At 35.5% G+C, this 17,470-nt stretch overlaps 3 protein-coding genes across 4 annotated transcripts; all 3 read left to right on the forward strand.

The window, feature by feature from the left end:
- The first annotated feature begins 3,346 nt into the window (after positions 1 to 3,346).
- Positions 3,347 to 7,703, forward strand: LOC7471743 (uncharacterized). Of its 2 annotated transcripts, none has more exons than XM_002300585.4 (8): positions 3,347 to 4,214; positions 4,419 to 4,542; positions 4,664 to 4,796; positions 5,913 to 5,949; positions 6,055 to 6,295; positions 6,688 to 6,798; positions 6,900 to 6,999; positions 7,317 to 7,703. In XM_002300585.4, exons 1-6 carry the CDS (start codon positions 3,984 to 3,986, stop codon positions 6,783 to 6,785), a joined length of 864 nt encoding a protein of 287 aa, XP_002300621.1. In that variant the 5' UTR covers positions 3,347 to 3,983; the 3' UTR covers positions 6,786 to 6,798; positions 6,900 to 6,999; positions 7,317 to 7,703. The 2 variants fall into 2 exon arrangements, with proteins under 2 accessions (XP_002300621.1, XP_024450773.1); XM_024595005.2 differs by having other exon boundaries at positions 3,393 to 4,214; positions 6,052 to 6,295.
- Positions 7,704 to 7,776: 73 nt separating this feature from the next.
- LOC7471744 (SWI/SNF complex subunit SWI3B) lies at positions 7,777 to 11,764 on the forward strand. Its single transcript, XM_024595004.2, has 7 exons — positions 7,777 to 7,909; positions 8,696 to 9,057; positions 9,138 to 9,580; positions 9,832 to 10,242; positions 10,683 to 10,821; positions 11,305 to 11,435; positions 11,513 to 11,764. The coding sequence occupies exons 2-7, from the start codon at positions 8,703 to 8,705 to the stop codon at positions 11,720 to 11,722; spliced, it is 1,689 nt and encodes a 562-aa protein (XP_024450772.2). The 5' UTR covers positions 7,777 to 7,909; positions 8,696 to 8,702; the 3' UTR covers positions 11,723 to 11,764.
- Positions 11,765 to 14,419: 2,655 nt separating this feature from the next.
- On the forward strand, positions 14,420 to 15,995 carry LOC7471745 (serine/threonine-protein kinase ZRK1). Its single transcript, XM_002300587.4, has one exon. It carries the CDS (start codon positions 14,645 to 14,647, stop codon positions 15,659 to 15,661), a length of 1,017 nt encoding a protein of 338 aa, XP_002300623.3. The 5' UTR covers positions 14,420 to 14,644; the 3' UTR covers positions 15,662 to 15,995.
- Positions 15,996 to 17,470: the final 1,475 nt, after the last annotated feature.

Raw genomic sequence — 17,470 nt, forward strand, 5'->3', positions numbered from 1 at the left:
CAACGATGACTTTCTTCACTTTAACCTGGGAGCAAGCATTCAGTACATGCCGCGTGCCTGTAACAGCTGGTTCCATCATTTCTTTCGGTGGTGGTGAAAAAAACATGTCGTTAACACAGATTTAAATCATAAAAATAAATGATATTTGTGTTTTTATTTTTTATTTTAAAGTTGAGGGGAATTCATATTTAATGAAGAAAATTCATATTAGATGTTTTTTTTACCTTTAAAATTTGTGAAAAATAAATCTAAACTCGGGTTGATTTTTTATGTCGGGTCGGTTTTGGTTTTTGAGATAGTTTTTTTGTTTTTTTTTTTTTGATGTAATGGATATGTTTATCATGGTTTTCAATGTGTTTTATAGGTGTTTTGAGTAAAAAGTGGGTTGAAAAACAGGTTTTTGAATAAAAATAAATTTAAACTCTAATTTTCCAACTACCACAGTGGTCGGAATCTGGGCAAAATTAGATGACGTGTTGTCCTTTTGTTTCTCTTAAAAAAATTGGGACGACATTGCCCCAGGTGCTACAAAAAAAAAGATCCAGTCACGGGCCCTAACAAAATGGGTCAGATGGATGATGAAGTATTGAAAATTTTACTGTGTAGAGAAGTTTGAAGTAAATTATTAACAAGAAATTATGTTTTGATGTTAAGGATGAACATAATTGGGCGGATGAATTAGTACCAGTAATTGAACAGATGAATTAGTACTGGTAATTGGGCGAGTGAATTATTGCCCGATAATTGAGCGGATGAATTAGTACCGGTAATTGAGCAGATGAATTAGTAACGGTAATTGGGCGAGTGAAGTAATGCCTGATAATTGAGCGGATGAATTAGTACCGGTAATTGAGCGGATGAACTAATGCCCGATAATTGGACGGGTGAATGAGTGCCGGTAATTGGCAGGATGAATTAGTGTTCGATATTTGAGCGAATGAATTAGTGTCTCTAATGAGGGAGTAGTACCCTAGTGAAATGGCTAAAATTGGAATTAATTGGATGAATATGGAGGTGAAAATATTAATGATTCATAATAAAGTATATAGAAAAAATATTTTTATATGAGTGTATTGAAATGATACATTGCATTTATTGATAATTATGTTGATAAAATATTAATCTTATTTTTAGGACCCTCGCAGCAGTAAAATAGATCTTGCTTGAATATATACCACTTTTTGTGTATTTATATTGTTCAACATGTATTTTAAGAATTATGAATGATATAAAAGAGGTTGAATGAACCTTTGTATTTGTAGAACAAAATTGTTATATGTAATTAATGTGGATGTCATACTTAAAAATATTTGTGTTGTATTAAATATTTGCATTTTATCATAGTAGCTCGTAGGATTAGAAATGTTAAAATAATAAAAAGAAGAAGAAGAAGAATTTACCCTAAATTTTTATATTTAACTAAGAAATTATTCCAGATAAAATAGTGGGAGCCTTACATTCATAATCTAAGTTTTTATTGTTTTTTCTTAGAATCAATTAACTTTGCAAGTTATGTAAACCTTAGTATTATTTGTATATTTGTTTTTATTGATCACATCTTTATTATCGGACACTACATGTCTATTATTTTTTGTGATGTATTGATTAGGAAAGAGGTTAAAGATGATTGGACAATAATTATGATATGAATTGTGTCAAGAATGAAGATGTCGATAACTTGGTATGATCCTGTTACAAGGAAAACTCTGTCAAATTTTTTATTAAAAAAAATCACACCGAATAAAAATTAACACTTATAAGTAAATATGTTTTTTTTTGGGTCATGACATTAGTATTATTGAGAGGGTATTTAGAAGTGTGATAACGTTTGTTTTTTAAGGTGTTTTTTACTTGGAAATGTAACAAAATAATTAAAAAAAATTTTAGACATAAATACATCAAAACAATTCAAAAATATATATAAAAAATATTTCTAAACAAAAAATATTAATTATTTTTAGAAACCACGTCCCAAAACGCAAGTGAAAGCTATGTTGCTTTTTAACTCAATAACAAGTTGGTTCAAGATCAATGGCTATATATGTCAAAAAAAAATACATTCAATCTAATAGAATATGTTACATTTGAACTCGTAACAATTTAATTATTAAAGAAGCTATGAAATAGAATGAAATAACAATAAACTCCAATTTATAATAAGATAGTTGAGTTAAAATAAAATGTAGGTGATTAAAGAATTTGGCTGGATGGTTTCAGAGGTAATTCCTGAAATGCAACGAGAATCATTTGCTGTAGCAAAAACATCATCATGAAAGAGAAACATCCTTTGTTTTCTTCGAAGTAGTTCTGTATTGCAATCCTGTCTCTGCAAATCAATTGCATGTCTCGGGAACCACGAGAAAAGAAAAGCACACGACATAGACAAGTGTTTTTGGACCTGCGGCCCCTTACAGTGCTGCAATCGTGGTCCATAACAGGTGTAATAGGCCCCCAATGGACCCAAACCCTACCCACTGGTTTGAACTCGGTTCAATTGCCCACTGCCGACCCCTGTGGCTCGTGTCCACAGAGAGCGAAATGACCCTCGCGTTCCCATCAAAGTACAACAAGACGCCTGCCGTATTTTTAAACATAAATTGGATTCCCGTTACCATGATATCATCATGCCTCTTCCATTCCTTCAACATTCAATTTATATTTCTAGCTGATATTTTTTAAATGTTTATAAATAATTTAGATATAAAATATCAAAATTATATGGGGGAAAAAAACATTAATTGAAGCTTATTTGTCAAAGCATAACTTAAACTTTACAAGGACAACATTAGCAGATGAGAAGAATTCATACAACGAGGCAGGGCACTCATTAAGTGTCAAGGGGCATACCTACCTGCCAGCTCGATGAAAGGAACCAATGATGCATGTCACAGCCAGCAAAGCATCATCCATCGTGAGTGAGAGCAGAGGGCCCCCCTTGCTACGTGCATCTCCACGAGCTTTATCCACTTGCCACCTTTGTTAATCATGTATTATTATTTTTATTATTATCAGTGATCAAATTAACATAAATTAAACAGGATTAATCGTATATAAATCTTCTTCTTCAAAAATAAACTGTGATAATAATTTCGACATGAACATGGAATATAGTTTGGATTGGAAACTATTACAGGAGGAGCTCAGGATAATCCTTGGAATCAACTTAAATAAGGGAGCTGGAACAGAAATTGTATTTAATAATAATCTGTATTTATTTCCCACTAGAGATTAGATTAAGAGAGGGCGTGGGGCCCACACTGGCTGTCTGTTCATCCATCTGGGTCCACCTTTTCTTTTCTCTTTTTTTTAACATTTTCACCCTCTCCTCCCCCTCCCCCTCTAGCCAGCCAACAAATCATGAATCCTCCCCCTCCCACCCCTCTCCTCCCCCTCCCCCTCCCCCCTCTCTCTTCATCCCCACCAACATCATCAATAAATATTTACTCCTGTCAATACTATTAGTATCACCCTCCTAAAAAAGATTCTTCCCTTTCCTTTCTTTTTTGACACAGTACCCTCTCTTTCTCTGTAGTATATCGAGTATTGACCATCCAACTTTTATTTTCCCACACAACACAAGTCCAACTCTCCCTTCTCTCTTTCTGTTTTCCATCCCACCGACCTCACCCCACTTCAACTCTAGGGTTTCTTTTTCTTTCCCCTTTTCACTTTCTTCCTTTTATTGTGATTGTGATTCTTTCTCCCCCTATTCAACCCCATCACTTTGCTTTCCGATCTTTGTCAAAAACAACACTCCTCTTTCTTGATCCCTTTAGAATTCAATGGATTCTCAGTATATCTCATCAAATTCTGGGGTTTCTCTTTTAAACCAGCATGTCACTTCTTAGCACCCTCTTCTTTCCTTTCCTTTTTATTCTTCGAATCTTATAAAAATTTTGAATTTTGAACTAGCCTTTTCTTGCTTCTTCTTCTCGTGTTTCTCTTTTTGGGTTTTGTTGTTTGAATTGAATTCAATTGTCAATATGGCTTATCAAGCGGTTCCGGGTCCTAGCTCGGGATCGAGCTCAAGCTCAGGGTTTCAATACATGAATTCTCCATTTGGAGATACAACTTATACAAAGGTCTTTGTTGGGGGGCTTGCTTGGGAGACCCAGAGCGAGACCATGCGTCGTTATTTCGAGCAGTTTGGTGATATTCTTGAGGCTGTTGTGATCACCGATAAGAACACTGGCCGATCAAAAGGCTATGGTTTTGTTAGTATTTACTCATTCACTTACTCATGCTTGATTAATAGTCGTTTTGATCAAGGTTTTCTTGTGCTTATTTTGATGATTAAAAGTGATCTAGATAGCTGTTAAATTCTGGATTTTTTCCATTGTGGATAAATGGGCTGTGTTTTTATTTGATGGATGAAGAATGACATGGGTTTTTGAATTGTATTTGTGTGGAGGGTGTAGGTAACTTTCCGAGAACCAGAGGCAGCTAGGAGAGCCTGTGCTGATCCTACTCCGATGATCGATGGGAGACGGGCTAACTGTAATTTGGCTTCACTTGGACGACCTCGGCCACCACAGCCTTATGGTATCGGTTTTTCTAAATGCAAGAACAATTTTGTACTGGATAAGGAATATTGAAAGCCAATATGATTCAATTCTTTAGTTTTATTCGGGCTAATTTCCTCTGCTTGCTGCTTTGTTTCTAGTTGGACGTCTGAGACCAGCTCCCCCATACATTGCAAGTGTGCAAACCCCCAGAGGGACTTATGCTGGAAGTTTTGGCTACCAGCAACCAGTTTCTTATGGCTACCAACAAGGCTTGATGTATCATCCATATGGGTAGGTTTTATGCTACATTCCAAAGTAAACAATAATTCTACTTGTTGCTGTTAAAAAGTTTCCTCAATTTGGCTGGTACAAAGTATCAAATTCAATTTCATGATATGTGAAGAAGGATTTTTTTTTAAAAATTTTTTGTCCTCCTTATTTATGTGTTATCTGAAGTCATGTATTCATTTTTGCATTTACGTATCTGGTTGGCTTTTTAAAGACGCTATGGCAATGCCATATTTTGTTTCCTGTCAATTCCTGCCAACTTTCCCAGGAGTTGCGCTTAGAATTTAGTAGAGTTCAATATGGAATTTTATGTCAGCTCATTGTTAATTTGTAAATATCTGTTTTTTTAGGCTAGTTGACTAAAATTTGTTTGATGGGTCATGGTTCAATTTTAGGTGTAGTTTCTATTGTTCGCAATACTGATGTCTACTTAATATAGGCAGAACCCTAACTTCAACTCTAGAAGTAGTCTTTATTGCTCCTCGTATGCACTGCATTTACTCATCAACCTATGTTGTGAAGCGAATGAAACTATGGATAGAGTGGCCACGGTTTTCAAGTTAGATTGGGTATATGTCCTTTGCAACTACTTTCTCTTTTTTACATTTCCCAGCTCCCTTATACGTGGCTATTCATATACACACCAATCACATCATTGAACGTCAGTTTGAGATTTCTAGCTGCTCTAGAAGTAAGTCTGTTTCCTAGAATTCGGGGTTCCTTTTGTCCAAGTTACAGTGATGTGACATGGTGTGATTGGTAATTGCAGGAATGCAAAAAGTGGTAGTTGCAGAGGATATGTGCCCCAGCTCATTGTTTATTGAACAGGCAAGATCACAGTCATGGTTTGAAATGTGTATATAGAAAAGAAAATAAACTGGAAACATTAGTTTTTGGGGTGTGGTGCCCATCGCACTGTGCATTTATCCTTTGGACATATTTGAGAGAGAGCTCATTTTTAGGAGAAGTAACCATGTAGTTTTCTTGAAAAATCCTGGATTCTTTCAGTGTTATGATGATATGTTTACTTTGTTCTCTCCATGTAATATGATTTCTATGTAAAATTCCTTTCCCTATACTGATCTTTTTGCCATCTCTATGGTTGGTTCATCTATTCAGCTATGCAGCATATGGACCTGAATACGTTTATCAACAGGTAAATGGTGACAGGAATTAGGATCTTTTTCTTGGGTTTTTAAACTGTCTTAAAACTACCAAGATGACTTGATACTGATTATTGTTGCTGTCTTCCTACTAGCAGGGTGTTTACAACCCTTATGCTGCTGGCCAGCAGTACCTTCAGATATATGGAGTTCCTGGAACAGTGAACACAGGCATGTATCCTTATGGGCAGTTCGGTCAAAATGTTCCTGGAGGTCATGGTTATACAACAATGCAAGGATATGCTGTGCCAGGTCATCATATTATGCAGTTTGGTGGACCAGGTGTCAATGCAATGACAACTTCACCTTTGCCAACGATTCAAGCACCATATCCTACAGGTTAACATTTCAGCTCAAAATCTCTTCACTGTTCCATTCAAATGTCAAGGACATGAGAAAACTAGCTGATGTCTGATCTTGTCTATATTTTTCATAGCTACTTTTGGCATCATAAATTGACTTCATGCACAAAAGTGCTAAGAAATTAGTTGTGAAAGTGAGGGGAAATTCCGTTCACAGAGAGAAACTATTGAAATGGTACCTGTTGTGGGCTCAGAAACAAGTAGAACCCTTTGAGGAGGGGACTAATAATCGTCTTAAACTTTCGATGATAAAGGGAGGGTAAAAAATCCTACCAAAGAAGTGGCATTGTTATGCAATTAACTGATGAATGTTGCATAAAAAAATAACCACACTGGTAAACCTGATTGAGGAAATGCATTGGTTTGCAGGTATAGCTGCAGCTGTTCCAGCACAGCAACAGTTTATTGTTCCCGCTCCTTCTCCTCAATATATGCATAGTAGCGGTTCTGACCAAACCACTGGGTGAGGAGCTGATCAAGGTGAGTGGCATCAAACGGCCATGGGAAGTATGGCACAATGTTTTCAGACCTATGCTGCCACCATTATGTTGTAACATGGACCGATTGTTTTTCAATCTTAGGTATCCTTAAGACTGCAGCAGGACTAAGAGCAGCGGAACTGCTACTTGCGTGGCGGGCTTCGAATCTAGCCTTGCAAACTATTTACCTTGCATTCTAGAGGTACAATCTTTGAGTTTTCTGTAAGCATGCATATTTACTGCTAAATGAGAGCGTGTCCTGTACTGAACTAGAAACTACGGTACTTAAAATTACTACCCTATTGTTATTTAGAAAGTAAACCTCGATTTTGGCGAGTCTCAAACCATACTGTGAAGGCATAAACCATCCCCTTCACTTTGTTGGAGTCCAGTATCAACCTTTTTTTGAAACTATATTACTGAAACTATGCCACTCGTTCTTGGTGGTTTACATGTAGCATGAGGCCCTTAAGATAATTGCATGGAAAGTATTAATCTTACAGATTTGATGTTGTGCAGGTCATACGTAATCATGCTCACCAGAGAAGTCGAGGGGGATCTGAGCTGCCCCGAACGGGTGGAGAAGGGATGTGGGAAATTCTTCCTTTACCCTAGTGTATAGAAAACTCTTGTATGCTGCCAAAACTCAGGAAGAGTAACAGGCAGCATTGCATTTTATGGATGCTGGAATTGGTTCCTGGCAGCCATATCATAGGAATAATAAGAAACCGTAAAAAGAAACCATCATGTTAGAATCAACATATGATTCTTTTATAGTCTAGTAGTCCCAGCATTTGGGTGTATAGGTAGTCTCGTGTCTGTGTTGGTGTCCTGCATTGTATTTAACCATCACTGGTGCTTTGTTCATACTAGTACTAGCGGTTCTCCCTTTTTTCGGGCTCTCAAGTCTTTGTAATTCGGATCATATGGAAAGCAGACCTCAAAACATGGGGGAAGCTCCACGTATATTTAATTTAAAAAAAAAAAAAAAGTTGTGTGTGGACGGTCGTCTCCTTGCAAGGTCTGCCCAAATATCTTGTCTATGAACTTTGGTTCAAGCGTTTTGGCCCCTTCAAGCAGCAGGAGGGAGAGGAGAGACTACGTATAAAGAGGTAAGCGAAGTGTCCATTGTACGGAACTGATTCCCCTTTCACAAGAATCTGCTACATGGTCGCATCCATTTATTTGCAGGTTGGTGGCTCAACAATTTGCCTTGTGTGTTTGGCTTTATAAAATTGGGATTTGTGAATTGGCAAAGCGCGTGTTGCCAAACAGGCACTAAGAGAAAGGAATATTTTATTTGTGTTTTACATAAATAAAGTCACCAATTGAACTTCCTTTAAACGGGTTGAACCGACCATAAGCAAATTAAGTCAAACAATTTGGCTGCACCCCTAACATTTGACCATTGTATTCACTCGGTACAAGGAGTTTAAAGTGAAATTACAAGTGCTATAAAGTTTAGAAAATATTAAATACATGGAGAGTTGTATTTTTCCATCTCACAAAAATATGAGATTCAAAATGTGAGATGGAGAAGGACAACTCTTCCCATGCTAAATAATTACCATAAATTAGTCTATAGTTTAGAAAAAATAATCAATTGGTTCCTGCAGTTTCAAGAAATATATGTTTCTTGAAACTATAGACTATATATGTATTTTAAAATTTATCTATAACTTTTTTCTTCAATCTATTTTTAATTTTGATACATATAAAAAAGAAAAAAAATAGAATGGATGGAATAATTAACAAGAAAAGAAAGAATTTATTAAAACAACTAATATTAAAATACTGATAAAAAAATATTTGATTATTTTTAAAATTACAGGGATTAATTAATTTATTCTAATACAAGGACTAAGTCATAATTAATCCCTCATCATTTTATAATTCAGTCATTGGATGCACACCAAACTACGTCGCTTTAACGGGAGCAGAACAGCATACCACTCTCTATCCTCAAAAGGAAGGAGCCTGCTCGTTAAAAACATAAAAGAGAGAAATTACGACTCGTTAAACAATTCCCACCTTCAGCAACATCCGAGCGCTCTCTCTCTCTCTCTCATTGGAGCGCCTATAACAGCAGTCATGGCCTCAGTATCACCCGCACCACCATCTCTCCACCCCAAAATCCCTCTATCCTCTACCGTCAAACCTGAGATTCAACCTCCCACAACCGCCGCACCTTCTCCCCGACCACCACAACCACCTCCTCCCTCCTCCGAACCCGACGTCGTCCACATCCCTAGCTACTCCCGTAAGTCCTCCAAAACCCTTATCCATCATCCCTACATGATTGCATTATATTTGAATCAATTATTTTTTGTTTTTTTATAGGCTGGTTTTCATGGGACAACATACACGAATGCGAGGTCCGATTCCTCCCAGAATTCTTCGATTCGCGATCGCCTTCGAAAAACCCTAGTGTTTACAAGTACTACAGGAACTCAATCATCTCCCAATTCAGGAAAAACCCTTCCGCCAAACTCACTTTTACTGAAATCAGGAAGACTCTCGTAGGCGATGTGGGGTCCATTCGTAGGGTTTTTGATTTCTTGGATGCTTGGGGTTTGATCAATTACTCCCCTTTGAATAAGCAATTGAAGTGGGAAGATGGCAAGGATTCTTCTTCCAAGACTGCTGCTTCGCCCGCCGGTGGTGGTGGTGGTGATGGAGGGACTGCCGGTGATGCTAATGCTAGTAATACTAAGGACAATTGTAAGAGATTGTGCAGTGGTTGTAAGTCTCTCTGTAGCATTGCTTGCTTCTTTTGCGATAAGGTAACTTTCTCTTGTTCTAGCAAATGCTTTTTTCGATCTAGGGATTGATGTTGTCTTTGTTTTCTTGATTTTGAATTTTGATGCAACGCTTGGTTTAATTCAATGTCTAGAGCACATGCCTGTGTGTAATGTAATAATTGGATGTTAATGTCGGACAGTGGTGTTTGAGTTTTTTTGTGTAAGCTAATGTATGAATGAGATGGTATATGAATGGTTTGGATTATTGTTTACTGTTTGTTATTGTTATACAGTATGATATAACTCTTTGTGCCCGGTGCTATGTGCGTGGAAACTATCGGGTTGGTGTCAGTTCATCGGATTTCAGGCGGGTGGAGATAAGTGAAGAGGCAAGGACAGATTGGACAGAGAAAGAGACTTTGCAACTTCTTGAAGCTGTTATGCATTATAGGGATGACTGGAAGAAGGTTGCGCAACATGTTGGTGGTAGAAGTGAGAAGGACTGCATTACTCATTTTATCAAGCTTCCTTTTGGAGAGGTTTTTACTGATTATACAGACGTAGGGGATGTTGACAGCAAGTATAACCAAATAAAGGACTGTGATGATGATGAATCTGGACGAAATGGTAATGGTTCTCCATCCACAAGTAAAAAAATACGTCTCTCACCTCTTGTGGATGCAAGCAACCCAATAATGGCTCAGGTATAGTCTTCCATTCATTTTTAAGTTTGAAAGTACTGAAGAATTTTACCAAAAATGTTTGTCTTAGAAAAAAATGAAAAGATCATGGCTACAAAAAAAAAAAGAGAGGGCATTTTCAATCAAAATTCATAGAACTTTGAGATTTAGACGTATGTGTGCTGGATTTGATTGGTTTAGGAACCACTTGGTTGACCAAAACTTGACCGCATCCTGTGCAACAAAAATATTGTCCGTGAGACTATTTTTTGATCTTCAAACAATAATTAAAAGTGACCTGGTATAATTTCCTCCCTTGCTTCCTTGAACATACGCTTAATAATCAACCTTGATTTGCATCATACTTGGTTTCAATTTTGTTGTGGTGTGAATCCATGTAGTGTCATTTTTTTATTAATTTGATGTCAAATATGCACTGATATATTTATTTGAAATTTTCTCAGGCTGCTTTTTTATCAGCTTTGGCGGGCACAGAGGTTGCAGAAGCTGCGGCTCGAGCAGCTGTAACTACTCTGACTGAGGTGGAATATGGAGGAAGTAAAGGCAGTCTTGAATTTGTTTCCAGGGTTACAAAACACCTAGGTATGATCAGCTTCTCCAAAATATTGCGTTGGTGCACTGATGTGAAATAGATTCTCTAGGCTGTATGCTTTTGTTATTATGAAAAGCTAGGGTTTGGTCAGTTGGGAATATTCTAATCATCTTTACTAGTTTTCAAGGGGGTTTACACAATTTACTTAGATTGTGAGCGATAAGCCTACAAATTGCCATCCATATCCTATCAAAATAATGGAATCTTAGTCCAGACTCAAGTACTGAGGGAGTCCTTTTGCTGCATCTGTAGCAAAGAGCAAGGTTGATAGATAAAACCCGTTCAAATTAATCAATGAAAGGAAGTTCATTTGTCAATATCCCTGTTACATTTGCCAATCAAATATTTTTATATCTTCCATACATCACCTAATTAAAGAGTTGTTGCGCTCAGTCTTGCTATGATCAGGAATGTTAATTTATCTAGACCATCCAACTCTCATAACATAATGAGTTTTTGTTCTCTGGGTACAGATTCTGGTGTTGCATCAAATGGTGACACCAATCTAAGCGCTTCAGTAAAAGCTTGTTTGGATGCGAATTCACTTCTGGAGAAGGAAGAGTCGGATGTGGAGAGAGCAATTTCCAGGATTACAGAAGTTCAGGTGCACAGGATTCTTTATCCATACCTTTTTCACTCTTGAACGTGTCGATGGTTATTAACAATCTCAAGGTTTTGCAGATGAAAGAGATTCAAGATAAGATTCTTCGGTTTGAGGAGTTGGATTTGCAGATGGAGAAAGAGTGGCAGCAGCTGGACCAAATGAAGAACCTTCTCTTTGCTGACCAGCTCAGCGTTTTATCTAAAAGAAGTGTAACAACAAAAATCGACGAACGTGGTTCAACACTGAAAGCAGAGGAACGAGGGGATGAAAATGCAAAAACTGATTGATGTATTCAATTTTTATATTAATCAAATGTTAATTTATTTTCATTCTGAGACCTCCCCATTTTCATTCTCAGGTCACAATAAATCGGTATATAGCAAAGCAATCTGAAATTTATGTCACAACTTACTAGCGACTAATTTATTTTTGTGGCTTATGGTACTTTTGAAACAGTAAGTTGACTTTAAAATTATATGATTTAAAAATTAATAAAGTTGGACTTTGTGTAAAATCGGTGAACTCTAATAAATAATCAGGTAAAATACTTCCTAATTAACTCTCGTTTCTCAACCTTTGTTTCCTCTCTGTCTAACAATCTTTTCACGCTTGTTAGGCATTCTGAAGCCCTCTTTATTGCAAACGAGCGCCGCCCGGCCAAAAGCAGATCCATCACTTCTTGATCGAGAAAGCAAATCCTATGCCGCATCGTGGCGTCCTCTCCACCAGCCATCGTAAGATGTTTTGTTTATTTTTTTATCCTGTGAGATTATAGTGAGGAGTTGCATATGAGATTTCCAAGAAAGAAGATCAAGAAATTGCTTTTAACAGCTTGGTTTTTCAACGCAATTTCTTGAATCTCTGTTTTGATTCTTTTGTTCGTAGGAAACCTTTTCCTCTTGTACGCTTGTCTTCTTGAACATTCTAGCAATTGAACAGTCTTTTTTATTTATTTTTCCTTCCCATCGTGCACTGGCTGGGGATCAACTGAACTAATAATACACTGTGATTATTTTACAATTATTTTAAGGTATTTGGACCATGTATAAAAAAATCATTCATTATTTTACAATCCAAATTTATACTAAATTTTCTGTAGATCGATGAATCTCATAGAAGCTAATGCTATAATTACACAAGTCGAAAAGTATAAAATAAGTGAAAATAATTGTTTGGGAATAATAAAACTTAAGGTCATGTCCATCAATAATCAATAATTGTTTGTCTGCATTCTCTTACAGGACAAAAACTGACCTTTAAATGAAGACAATTTCAGAATTATATTGATTTTATCGAATTAAGGTTTTATTCATAATTTCATGGCATCCTTGATTAAAAGGATTAAAAGGGAGGGAAAAGTTGATCCCATCTGCAAACAGATCTCTCACAGTGAGTTTCTCATCTACAAACAGTCCACTTAGACTGAGTTCGGCCCAACTTCATGGAAAATTCTTAGATCCAGCAAACCCACAAAAACTTAGGGTTCCTTTTATAAGCCCATTTTTACTGGGTTTTTATTAGACTCTTAGATAGCATTAAAAATAAAAATATATTTGGTTAAAAATAAAAATAAAAATAAAAATAAAAATATAAAAATAAATCCATCTCTATGATAATTTTAAAATGAATTTTTATACTTTTAAAATAAAATGTAAATAGAAAACATGTCTCTAAAAACAATATTTATTATTTTTTTATTCCTAGAATAAAATTCAATATGTTTTTTATGTGTGTTTTATGTTGTGTTGAATTAGGTTCTTGATCAGGTTAGGTCGAGTCAATCCTTCATCTATTTTTTTTTTAAACTGAGATCAATTCAAGACTCAGGTCAGTCCGTCAAATCAGTCTTGGTTTTATAACTAAGGTTATTATAATATTATTAATTTCAACACACAATATAAACTAAAGAAAAAAATCTAATTATTTTTTAAAATATATAAGTTTGACAACAATACATATTAAGAGTAAAATAATTTTTTTATATTTTATTTTATCTTGGCCACCATAACAAAAAAAAATACAAAGACAATTATTTTATTTTGTACATCACTATCAAACACAATTCTATTTCTATTTTTTTTTTCTATTTAGTCTCCTCTATCTCCATTGTTTCTGTCTCTACTGTTCCGGGACATTAATCAAACGCTATCTTAGTGTGTGTTTGATATTGATATAAAGTATTTTTTAAAAATGCTTTTTACTTGAAAATATATTAAAATAAATTTTTAGTTTTTTCTTACATTAGCATATTAAAAGTATAAAAAAACATTAAAAAAATTATATCAATACTTTTTTAAAATAAATACACTTTTAAAAAATACCTAGAAAAAAAATTACTCTACTTCAAAATGGGTTCTCAATGTATAAAGGGCTCTTCGCTTTGAGTTATTTTCTTTTACAACTAAAAGAAGTAATTATAATTAAAAAAAAAAAAGAATTCATTCAACAATAGAAATTCTAGAGAATGTAACTGCAACGTTGAAGAGCATTATGAGGATCAGTCGTCAAGAAATTATACAAGAAAGGACATTTTTGTGCTTCAAACGATCTTAAAGATGTTCTCTCAAATTGTTTGATATATTTAAAGAAATTTAATAAATTATAGTACTGGATATTATTTTTAAGATTTGAACCTAAATAATCAAAAAAGGAAATATACTCTTTTAATCATTAAGCTTACTTCCTTCAAGTTATTTTTTATTGTTTGATAACGAAAGAAAAGTAGTAGTTATTGTTATTATTATTATTTCTCAAGATCTATTAATGTATTAAAAGAGACGAAGAGGGTCACTTCAAGAAAAAAAAAAAAACTAGCAATTTTTTAATAGAAAGTAAACTTACCTTTCTAGTTTCTTCAATGGAAGTTTTCAAGAAAAATGAAAGAAATTTTTAATCATGGCTTGAATGACTTTATGTCATCCAAATCTAATTTTTTAATAACTTGCTAGTGGAGAAACAGATTTGGAAATTTCCCTAGCATTTCAATTATCAGTATCATCACTATGAGTGGCTTGTATACAAAAGTAAATCTCTAACACGTTTGTCTTTCTTGACTTTGGTTAGGGTGGCAGACAGTTTCCCCGAGGTTTCTCTCTCCTCTGCACCTTCCTGTGATCAACTAAGAAGGTGCAAATGAAAGAAGAAATTGTGAGATATATAACATGGTGATATTTCAGTTAAGCTGAATTGTAGTGAAAGGGGACAACAAGATGGAGAGAAAAAGGCAGAGGATATGTTTGGATAAGAAAATGCATAAGAGGGAAAGGCAGAGGATGTTCTTGGATCGTGGAGGTGAGCTATTGGAAGAGCTGATTGCTTTTTGTAATGCTAGATCCAACCCTATCAGGAACTTCTCTCTCAACCAACTCCAAAAAGCCATTGATGACTACCATCCAAGCCATCCTCTTGAAACTCTCACAGATTTAGAAGATTCAGGTTTTGAATGGTACGAAGGAATTCTTGAACAGCGCCTTGTTTTCATCAAGAGCTTTACGCGTTGCACTAAAGAGGTCTACCGTGACATCGTGGTCTCGTCGCAGATGAGCAGCCACAACAATGTTCTCAAGCTTTCAGGTTGCTGTTTGGAGATCCCAGCAGGTCCAGCTCTAGTTTTTGAATATCCAGAGAATGGATGTCTGGAAAGACTTATTCATGATGGATCATTAACTTGGGGAACCAGATTGAAAATTGCCAAGGAAATTGCAAATGCAGTGACATATCTCCACACTGCATTTCCCAGGCCAACCATCCACAGAGACATAAAGCCTCGAAATATCTTCCTCGGCCAGAATTATGATGCCAAACTCTCTAATTTCTCTCTCTCCATATCAATCCCAGAAGGGGAATCACAAGTCGAAGATCAGCTCGCAGGGACAATTTTTTTCGTGGACCCTGTTTATGTTCAAACTGGTTTTGTTACAGAGAAGACTGATGTCTACAGCTTTGGGGTGCTTCTGCTCGTTCTTCTTACTGGACGAATAACACTTCAAGAGCGAATCTTTCTGATAGATTATGTGAAAGACTTGGTTGAACAGGATCAGGTAAATGAAGTTGTGGATCCTAGGATTAGGGGAAACAGGGGAGAAGCAATTGATCAGCAACTGGTGGAAGCATCCATTGAACTAGCCTTGAGATGCACCAATGGTTCAGGAGAAGATAGGCCACTAATGATAGAAGTAGCAAAAGAACTCCAGCGAATTGAAAGATCAATCACTGCCGCTCCGTAGCTATGGACATCCTTATAGCCCGCAAGATGCTTCTTGATGCTTGTCATCCAGTACCATATTTCTTTTGCCAATTACATAGATTCTGAAATCGCGTCTCTTAAGATTTGGTAATCTGAGTCCGATAAACTCTCTTATTAATTAGTTTACCATTAAGTGGCCATCTTCATTGGCCTGATTGGAAGGCATGGTTTGCTGTACCAATGAGAACAGTTCTTACACCTTCCATATGCGAGCGAATGCTAGCACAATTATCTTCAATTATACAGAACTTTTGTTGATGAAGGGACTTTTGTGCTTAATGGATTTGTGGAATAAAGCTGAATTTTGAATTCCATTTTTAGCAAAGCAAAGGGATTTCTACTACACTGTTGTTTTCAAGGTAAAATCTTGAACTCCACATCTATACCTACGTACATACCCTTTATATTTATTTGATAATTGAAGTTGAAAAACAAAAAACAGTGATTCAATCTTCTTTCTTTGACCTCAACAAAAGTTGTCTTTGCTGTGAGTCCATAACCAGTCTAACATGGTGCTTCTTTAAGAAGCTCTCTTCGCGAGTCGCAGATTCATGCGAATCGAATGTGATAACTCAAGAATTTTTAACACATGGCCGCCAAAGAAGAAAATGAAAGAATGATACCTGGTTTACAGGTAGTTCATGTCATCAAATGAACCTGAAGGATGAAACAGCCTGCAAAACCAAATAGTTTTCACACACCTTCCGGATCTCGGTGCCAAATTTCACCGATTCTTCATCGACAAACTGCAATAATATTGTAAAACAGAACTTAAATTTAGTAACCCCGCCACCATTCCTGAGTTTTTACATCACCTGCTACTTGTATATACAGAGATCAAAAGATTCAGAAGCAATGTACCGTGGCTGGGGAATAGATATCTTAAACTTGTTCACATCATCGGTATAAACACGAAAGCCCTCTGCCACACTTGAAATTCAGCAGTTATATATTTCCTTTAATTAGAATAAATGCTAAAAAAAAAATACAAAAAATCAAGTATAAACATTAACGTAAGAACACCACAACGAAAAATCACCACTACTAATTACTGTTGTACTTCGGTTAATAGTACTTGGTTATTTTTTTTTATATAAAATATATACAACATGATTTTTTTTATAAATACATATTATATGAATTGATTTAATAAAAATTAATGAAAGTGATAAAATTAATTATATGTATATTGGGAACAAAATTAAAAAAAAAACTGATGTGAATATTTTTTAAAAAATAAAAAATAAACCTTCTGGAGACTCTAACTTGAGCGTACAAAGAGTTATGAAACATGAAGTGATTATGGATATAGGTTTCAAAACCATGCTTTTCATCGTAATTACTAATGAAAAATCTTGATTTGGGTTTTGAAATGATTGAGTTAATGTTTGATTATTCTTGACAAATGATTGCGTGAAAATCATTGCACAACTCTACTAGTCTATCCACAAACAAAATACTCCCAGTGTGCTAGCTAAAATTCAAGAAAGGAAATGGAGAATTATTCTTTAATAATAATAATAAAATATCTGTCTTTTTCTTGTGTCTTTTTGTAAGTCCCTGAGATTCCATTTTAATCTTTTTTTTTTTTTTTTACTAACCAGATCGATGAGAGCTGCGGTCCAAAATTCTAATTAATTACCTATCCAAAACACCTCAAACTTCATCTTTTCTACATACATATTTCTTCTTCTTTGGCAGAAGGATTAAAGAAAAAGACCCTTGCTGAGGATCTAAGATAACATTAGCATCCATTCTCAATTTGTCTTCTTTTTTTATTTTATTTTTA

This window comes from Populus trichocarpa, chromosome 2, assembly GCF_000002775.5.
Source record: "Populus trichocarpa isolate Nisqually-1 chromosome 2, P.trichocarpa_v4.1, whole genome shotgun sequence".
NCBI lineage: Eukaryota > Viridiplantae > Streptophyta > Magnoliopsida > Malpighiales > Salicaceae > Populus > Populus trichocarpa.